General features: G+C 45.2%; 1 protein-coding gene across 1 annotated transcript; it reads left to right on the top strand.

The window, feature by feature from the left end:
* The first annotated feature begins 1,118 nt into the window (after nucleotides 1-1,118).
* COMMD9 (COMM domain containing 9) lies at nucleotides 1,119-5,884 on the top strand. The gene is made up of 6 exons (XM_059849254.1): nucleotides 1,119-1,231; nucleotides 1,324-1,449; nucleotides 1,970-2,109; nucleotides 2,774-2,808; nucleotides 4,021-4,124; nucleotides 4,928-5,884. The coding sequence occupies exons 1-6, from the start codon at nucleotides 1,181-1,183 to the stop codon at nucleotides 5,066-5,068; spliced, it is 597 nt and encodes a 198-aa protein (XP_059705237.1). The 5' UTR covers nucleotides 1,119-1,180; the 3' UTR covers nucleotides 5,069-5,884.
* The last annotated feature ends 3,254 nt before the right edge of the window (nucleotides 5,885-9,138 follow it).

The raw sequence follows: 9,138 nt of genomic DNA, 5'->3' as shown, positions 1-9,138 counted from the left end.
CCTTATTGGTTTGGGAGCAAGAAAAGCAGACAGATTATAAGAGGTCAACGATGCAAGTACAAGTATATCCTGTGAACAATCCTTGTTTCCTTTAGGCATACTTCCTCAGATTGTAACACAGTGTTGTTTTTTCACAGTGCCTCCATTCTGTTTATCCTTTCACAACCTCCACGCTTACTGCTGATGTTAATAAATGTCCACACTTACTACTGCAGGATGTTATGTGTTATACAGAGTGCCATTACCTTCCCTGGCACTCCTGACAAAACTGACCTACCTTGATTAATCTAAAGACTGAAGCAGGGTCAAGAGAATGTGATCCTGATTTTCCAGCTCTTAAACCCCAATCTCCAAACACTACCCCATGCTTTTTCCCCACTGGAGTGCTATTGTTTAACCCACTAGCTGCAAACCTTTCATTTTGGAAATCAAAAATTAATATTTCACCAACCTTCCCTTCTCTTTCTGTTCTATCCTAGTGTGTAGAATGGAATCTGCTCCTCTACAAGAGTAAAATCTGTTCCCTACCAGGTTTGTGAAGCCCAGTGGAAGAAGCATTTATATGTTTGCATTTCTCATTCTGCTTATAAATCAACAGAGATGGAAATGAGGATGGGGACGTGAGAGAGGCAGTGACGGGGAAAGACCATTGATTAGTGATGCCCTGGATGCAGATGCTGGAAGCCACACAAGGCAAAGAGAAGCCGTTCTCTCTCAGAAAGATGACTTATTTAAATCCTTTAAAAAGTGAAAGACACAGCTTGCAAAGATAATGGTCCTTATCGCTATCATAGTGCCATGACAAATCTTTCACCTCTCGTCCCCGCTGGTTGAAAGCAGCGCGTTTACAGCACAATTCCAAGGCAGAGTTTTACACTGAGAGTAGAAACGCCCCGACTGGAGCGGCAGGGGCAGTGCCACACACCGAGGGCTGCTCCGTCCCGGTCCGCGCGCCGGTCCCTGTCCGTGTTGCTGTGTCCCTGTCCCAGTCCCGGTCTCTGTCCGTGTCCCGGTCCCTGTCCGTGTACCAGCCTCTGTCCGCGTCCCGGTCGCGGTCCCTGTCCCGGTCCCTGTCCCGGTGCCGGTCGCGGTCCCTGTCCCGGTCCGTGTCTCCGGCCCCGCCCCGCTGACGGGCGCGTGATGGCGGCGGGCGGAGCGCGGCCGCGCTGACGGCGCCAAGATGGCGGCGCTGCGGGATGGGGACTTCGCGGCACTTCAGATCCTGCTGAAGGTGAGCAGGACCGGGCCGCGGGGGCCGGGGCCGCCGCTATCGGGCCGCGGCTGAACGCCCCCGCTGAGCGCTCCCGCTTTGCTCCCCGCCAGGCGCCGTCGAAGGACGCCGTGCGGCAGCTGTGCCAGGAGTGCTTCTCCAGCCCGCCCGCCGCGCTCGGCCCGCTGGCGCAGCGCGCCTGCCCCGGGCTCGCCGTCAGCGCCGAGGAAGCGGAGAAGGTAGGGCCGGGCGGGGCAGCCGCGGGCCCCGGCGGGAGGGAACGAGCGGGACTGTGCCCCGGCTGAGGGAACGAGCGGGACTGTGCCCCGGCGGGAGGGACCGAGCGGGACTGTGCCCCGGCCGGAGGGACCGAGCGGGACTGTGCCCCGGCTGAGGGAACGAGCGGGACTGTGCCCCGGCGGGAGGAAACGAGCGGGACTGTGCCCCGGCGGGAGGGAACGAGCGGGACTGTGCCGCCGCCAGCACGGGGCTGGCCCAGGCCCTCGGGAAGGTGCGGGAAACGAGACGTGTGCGGGAACAGCGACCCTGGCCCGCGGCAGAAGGGAACGGGCTGAGGCTGCGAACCGGAGGGCGCTGGGAGCTCAGCCCCATCCTGCTGAAGCTGTCGGGCCGTACTTGGATGCCCAAGGCTCTGGTGGTGAGCGTCTCGCCGCTTAAGCTGTGTCTCCTGGCTAGGAAGGCCCGTCCTGTGCTGTATGTAATGATTTTCAGCCCAGCCCTTCTCTTGCCTCCTGACAGCTGGTGTCTGCTTTGCACAACCTCACCAGGCACGTGGTCTACCGCGGCTTGACCGGGGCAGAAGACATCCTCTGTCTCTTCCCAGAAAACTTCCACCAAAATCTGAAAAACCTCTTGACTAAAATAATCTTGGAGAATATGTAAGTGCTATCCACCTGCCATTTGCTTTCAGTTGGAGAGTTAAGGCTTGTGTGTGTGGTTTGATACATGGATAGTTGACAGCATGAGTCTTGTTTCTCTAAATGGCCAGCAAAACACAGCCATGGGCACACAGAGTTTTCCCATGACTTTTGAAATGGACGTGGGCCACATTCCCAATATGCAAAGCCCCTTTTATCCTAACAGCTGTGTGGTGATGGTAAAACGTAGAAGGCTGGATTTCAGCTCTAGAAGTTCTAGGTGGTATCCAGATATCCATCCACTTGTCAGCATGGCTCAGGTGCAGAGGCACTGTATGTGATAGAGCATACATGAGGTGGTGCAGAGGAAGGCACTTCTGCTTGCACATCTCAGTGCTTGGAGCCCATTGCTTTGATAAGACCAGGGAGAAAGGTGTGGGCTTTAAACAAGCTGCCCTTCCAGAAGAACCCATGGTTGGTCACCAGTTTGTCTGCCATTACCCACCAGTCCCAGCCTTTCCATGGCACTCAGTAGCATAGGCAGTCTGTGTCTCCTGCTTACTGCTGGTGACCCTTCAGTCATGCTGAATGACTGCTGGTGACCCTTAAGCCATGCTAAATGCTTACCTCATTTTGGTTTTTTTCTCAAAGCACTGTTGATACTGTTTTCTCCACTTTTTCACAGCTCTTCTTGGAGAAATGAAGCACAAGCCAATCAGAGTAAGTAGTAATCTCAGGAATGAGATTGTCTGCTAGGAAATAATGGATTATCTTAGTATTGTATTTTTGAAGTATCTGACATGCATTACATAGGGACCAAGGCACTGGTTCAAGGCAGACATTCCAACAGATTGATCTCTGTTAACATAAAAAAGTGAATGGTTTCCTGCCCCTCCCAAGCCACCAGCAATCAATCTTTGCAAATTAACATACAAGGCTTAACAGATGTATTTTGTGTTGTTGCAAATGCTGCCAAGTGCTGGCCCTAACAGACTGAACAGGAATTTGTTCCAAAAGCAGGAGCAAGGCAGCCAGTTGTGCACTGCCCCCTGGAGCTCTGCACGAGGAAGCAGCAGGGGCAGGGAGAGAAAGCCTTTCCCCAGACAGAAAAAAAATTGTTAGACAATAAAGCACCGAGAGAAGGTGACTTGAGTATCTACAGTCAGTAGGAAGGCTGGCAGTCAACCCCTGGGGAAGACACTAAGCATCTTACAATAGGCAGAATCCAGACAGACTGCCATTGCCTACTGAGACAGCTCTTTCCTTAGCAGCCAAGTTAGACTGGTGTTTCTTTCCTTGGGTGGCCCCAAGAGGTCTCCAGCTCTGAGCTATTGATGTCAGTAATGCACCTGTTAAATGGTTTCTGCCAGGCTGCATGTAATTAGGATGGTATTTGAAATATTTTAAGGAATGTGAAGATTGCAGTTTGTCAGTATATTTGCTGTACTGCAGGACGTTTCGATTGGGGAACTTGAAATAACATGTTTTATACTGCTAGATTTTACAAGCTCTCCTGAGTGCTTTCTTACCAGTTTCAGAGCAGAGCAATAAGCATGCAGGTGCTAGAGCAACTCCCAGTGAAACACTAGTTGAGTGTAGCAGGCAGCAAGGACGGGCATAAAGGTGGGGAGAAGACATCTTACTGCTCTCCTTCTCCCAGCTGCTTTGGAAATGAACGGTTCTGCTTCTTGCACTGAACTGTCATTGCATGTAATGATGGGAAAACCCTTTTTGCCCTTCCAGTGTCATGAGGTCTTCAGAGACTGGCTTATTCCAGAGTAAAATGATGGGAAACCACATAGTAGGAACTAAACTCGTACACTTCCCAGGGCCAGAAGTGGAGAGGCCTGTGCATGGTGGTAGTCACAGGTTGCAGGGTCTGGTATCACCATGTGCTGCTGAGCCTAACAGAGCCATTTTTTAATCCCCCAGTCTCCCTGCCTCGCCTGGTGGACATGGACTGGAGGGTGGACATCAAGACATCTTCAGACAGCATCGTAAGAATGGCAGTCCCTACCTGCCTGCTGCAGTTGAAGGTAATGGCAGTGGCTGTGAAGGACCCAAATAACAACCCAACACCTGACTTGCCAGGGAAAACCAGTTCAGACAGGCATCTGGTGCTTGCCTCGTGCCTGGTGGGCCATTAGACTTTCTCAGAGATGACACCTGAAATGCCACAGAGCACGGGAATGGTGTTTCTGATGAAAGCACTCTTGCACAGAAGTTGTGTGTGCATGAGGGTGTGAGAAATCACCATGTTTGTTCCTAGTCACCATTGTTTTCAACAGAAAAAAGGAGATAAATCATGAAGCCATCATCCTTTAATTCTAAACACTCCATCAGCATGTTTAGCTGGCTTCATTAGTTGGGAAATGACTTGAGATTACTAATAACTTCCTTCACTAGCCAGATCTATCATTTTGGGAGTATACCTACCTTACTGCTTGTGTTCTGCAGTTTTGGATCCCCCCAACCAATAAAAATCAGATGAGTGGGATTCAGAGGAGGAATTAAAATCTAATTTCTGTGTGTGGGGTGGGGTTAATGTGGTATCTGCTGAGATGTTTTTGATACAGATGTGGCTTCCTGCCACAACTATCTTCAAAATATCCCAATACTCATGGCAGTAGATGCTCACTTGCCCTCTGTCAGTGGGAGTGCACTTTATTAGTGAGGCACACAGCCTCGAAAATGTGCCATGGTTCTTCAGAATGGAGCTGGATTCCAAATTCAGACCATTTTGTTTAATCTATGTATTAAACGCTACATTTTATTGCGGCTCTGGAAGAACACATAAATTAATTTTTCATACAACTAACATCTGCATTCCTGTTTTAAGATTCAGGAAGATGCTGCCTTATGTGGAAATAATCCCGTTGTTTCTGCACTGACCGTGGAACTGAGCAAAGAAACCCTGGACACTATGTTAGAAGGTCTGGGAAGGATTCGGGACCAACTTTCTGCCGTTGCAAACAAATGAATGCTCAAGGGCGTGGATGCCAGCAGCAAGGAAGGGAAGTATTCTCTATCTACAGCTGTCGGAAGTTGCAGCCTAGTGTAACACGATGTCTATTTCAGCAAAACAAAACTAAGGAGGTTTCTTTCTTGAATTAATGAGGTAGCTTTTGAAAAGCTAACACTCAAATACTCATTTGGTCGGATGCCAAGAAATGGTTTCCTATTATGTTGATGAACAAAAGCTGTTCACCGTTTCAGAAGAGGATTTCAGGGCTCAGAGCTTGGCTTAATCACAAGGGTCATAACTGGAAACAGCAAATAGCTGCAGCCAATGAAGCAAGTTCTCTCTCTGTCCTGAAATGAGAATCTGAAAGGCTCAAGCTGGGTAATGGGCTGCCTTCCAGCAAAGGGAGGGTGCTTCTCTCTGGAATGTGCATGTACTGAGGTGCCTGCTGGATGTAGCACTCTCTCCCTCTCAGTGAAGCACAGATTGTTATTACAGGATGATGCACCGAAATAGGCCAGTTATGCTACAGCACATTCCCTTCTGATCAGCTTCACAGCACCATTTGCAAAATGACTGTTCTCATCATCTTTAGCAGAACTAATTTCCTCCTTCTGTTTGAAAAGTAAAAAAGGAGTTCAGGTAATTCATGTTTGGGGTTTATTGGACTCTGGGCTTTGTCTTTGCTGCACAAAAACCAAACTGGGAGAATAAAGAAGTGAAGGCTGTTTTCTGTGCTGTAGGAAACCCCTCTGTGGCAATATGTGCCTACACTTCTTCAAAGTGTTCTGTTGTTTGTGTAAATCTTCATTTAATTAAAGAATGAACTGCTAATTGATTTTGTGAATCCTTTTCAGTCTGGAAGAGATGTTGTCTTGGGTTACCTCAGCTTCTTTGTGATGCTGCCAAGTTTCTAGGCTGGTTTTAATGGATGTTCGTGTTGTTGCTGAAGAAGGATCTTTTGTTTCCTATTCAAATTGATTCATGTTTGAAACTTCCTTCTCTTCATTGTAATACAGTTTCAGGGCACCTTTTTCCATGGGTATCACCTCTGTACAATATTAGAGGATTACCCTGACCTGAAGTTTATAAATATGTGTGCAGTGTGAGTGTGGAAGAGTTAAATGCAGAAAATCAACAAAATTCAGATCCTTCTTTCTGCTGAGCTTCTATAGTAGTCTCTATCCAAATATGTTTATGGCAAAATCCAATCTTTCCTGCAACACTGGGCTCTCCTTCAAGACACAAACATTGTTTGTTGTGTTTGGAAACACGAAATCATTCAAGAAGTGTGCATAACTACAAGAACTCTGTTAATTAATTCTACACATCCCCCCAATACACACGTACCCAAGTGCAGGGTAGAATAGAAGTGTAAGTGAAGGCTGTGTCTTTAAAAGATAATGGAGCTCATGAGATGCAGCTCATGCATCAAGATCAACTGGGTGGCAAGTCCCTTGTTAATGTCTTGAGCAAAGATTATAATGCTTAGTATGGTATCAAGGCAAACTGGTACATTTCATGTATAATAGGGACATCTCAAATGGAGGATGTGGATATTTAAGAGTATGTTCTGTAAGAGTCAAGCTGTGAAAAACATCTCTAACAGTACTTCAGTTTGAGGAAATTTTGTTGCCTTTGCAGCCTAGCCTTAAAAAAAAGAAAACCGAATAGTTTATATAGTAGTGTTTTAGAAGGTAAGACTCACTGAGCAGGTGAATAATTCAGGACAAAGTACTGTAGTGTTAGAGGAGCTGAGAAAGTCAAAACACAGAGGAAATCCTTGAAATAAATACTGAAGTTATAGTCAAAATGTAGGGTCCAATGAAGAACTGATAGTTGTTCTTGTGTAAAACAATTGTACAACTACGGAATAGTTGTAAAGAAAAGGAAGATTTAAGACGGAAAAGGCTTTTCTGGTGCCAGAGTGGAGCTTTCTGCAGGTAGGTAAAAGTTGCTTGTGGAGTCTTAAAAAGGAGTGTGCCCACTGAACCAGAGACATGCCAAACATCTGGTGACTCCAACGGGTCAAATCATTCTGCAAGAAGACCTTGCTGTTTTCTAGCCCAATATTTAGGATGCTGTGAGAGCTTGCCTTCAAATCTTTGCCTAAATTGTTAGGTATTTTATTGTGGACTCTTATCTCCTTAGCCGGAAGAGCTGAGACTGCTCTGAAGAAGGGACATAAAACAAAGGAAGCTGAGTAGGACTGTCATTACCCAGACAACAGCAGAACTTCACATAAAAGTCCCTTTTATGGAGACTGCTACACAGAAAGTAAATTGCCTGCTACTGCTGGCAATCATATGTGATCTTTTTCATGAAGTTATTACTCTCTTAAAATGAGTTAGATTTTCATCCTCCCTCCACATATTGCTGCTGTTTGGTAGGGCTAGCCTGAGAGATGATGTATTCCTCTCTTCTCTGTTACCAGTTTGTTACTGTGCCAACACTGTCTTCTTTTGCTTACTTCTTTCTTGCCTTTCCATTTTTCTGTCCTATTTAAGAAGCAGTAAAGTCCCTGACCACTTTTGATGACTAAGCCTTGTAAGCTCTATATTCTGTGCCTTTCAGAATTGCAGTGGCTATTCTTCACTTAACAGTTTGCATCTCCCTTAAATGGGGTCATCACCACAAGTGTTTCTAGAGGATTGTCCAAGGACATTACTAAAGAATGAACTGTCAGAGTATGTGAATCACCTGAATGAACTCCTGCCAGGAAACCACAAGCCTTCATTGTGAAGTGGAGCTTAAAAGCTCCATCCTCCTTCCAGTATTTGAGAAACAGAAAATTCATTTTCTACATGTACACTTGGTAATGGCGCTAATTCAGTTACAGTAAGCAAAACAGTGATAAATTTATTTGTAAAACACAGTATGCAAGTTAAATTCAAATTGTAATTTCACAATCAGACATTGTGTAGAATCTGACAGTGTCACAGTGTTGAAAAAGCATTATAAACATTAAAGTCTACTTTGTATTATTCAAAACAATACAAACAATGCTACCTTTTATTGCAAGAAAATGTGCACTTTAGGGTGTTCAGACTAAAAATTGTGTAGATGTGATTGAGAGCAAGAAAAGCTTAGAAAGAAAATGCCTTTAAGGTTCCTAGCTTCTACTTCAATTACTGATCTTTAAACTCTGGTTTAGAACGGTAGAAGACTTTCTAAGACTCATGATGGTTTGGTAAAGATATAATAATTATTTTATATTTAAGTTTTGAGTTTAATACACGAAATTTATGTATTCAAGCTCTTCCAAAACTAATATGTATACAAAGTTTATGCTTTGTTTATAACTGAGGTCCTACTGTTTCACTTCAAACAAGTTATTTTGTTACTAGTTATCTGGTTTAGAATTGTTTTGACCTAAGTTTAAAATGTTAGTTTCTAATTTTTTGCTATCTAATTTTCACTGGATATAATAAAGTTTCTTTAACAATATAGATAGGGCCACCTGCCCAGATCAGGATTGAAGAAGGCATTTTGAGACCAAGAGACCAATCTGGGATAGTCCTCTTGTTAAATGAACATCTCTCTTAAAAACCACCACAATCCAGCTTAATCTCAGTTTTTGGTACTAGCAACAACATACCTAGTGGTGTAATTTTGTCAGCTGCTTTATAACTATGGTTATTCTGTGTTATAATAACTCCTACAAAAATAGTGGTTTAATACATTTACCACTCCTTTTTATATACCCTTAAAAGATTAATCTAGGCTGTAGAGTGGCAGCACTTGAAGTTGAGGAATGCCACCTCCCCAGACCCTTTTCTAACATTTTGACCCCTTAGTCAGAAACCTTAGTCCATGACATGGTAATTACACAAACTGTCATGAATTTTTTTCCCCCCATCTGCACAAATGTTGTGCAGGTAGTTGCTGAGTTTTTGCTCTGGTTTTAATGTAAGAAATTAATAATGCTTGTGACACTTGGGCTTGCCTTCTAACTAACTGACTTCTCCAAGGTATAACTTGGTTAACATTATGTAATTTAGTCTCCAGTGTCACTGGACCAACACAGCCCTGTACCATTACAATGCAAGACCTTGGCTTACCCACCATCAATATGTGCTCACCTGCCC

The sequence above is a fragment of the Haemorhous mexicanus genome, chromosome 6 (genome assembly GCF_027477595.1).
Source record: "Haemorhous mexicanus isolate bHaeMex1 chromosome 6, bHaeMex1.pri, whole genome shotgun sequence".
Lineage (NCBI taxonomy): Eukaryota > Metazoa > Chordata > Aves > Passeriformes > Fringillidae > Haemorhous > Haemorhous mexicanus.
This window is presented reverse-complemented; position numbering and strand designations above follow the sequence as displayed.

Excerpts from the sequence above, each read along its gene's own strand:
- COMMD9 (XM_059849254.1), top strand. The coding sequence starts at position 1,181 with ATGGCGGCGCTGCGGGATGGGGACTTCGCGGCACTTCAGATCCTGCTG. Across the intron at positions 1,232-1,323 it reads CACTTCAGATCCTGCTGAAG|GCGCCGTCGAAGGACGCCGT; the intron begins GTGAGCAGGACC and ends GCTCCCCGCCAG. Across the intron at positions 2,110-2,773 it reads AAAATAATCTTGGAGAATAT|CTCTTCTTGGAGAAATGAAG; the intron begins GTAAGTGCTATC and ends ACTTTTTCACAG.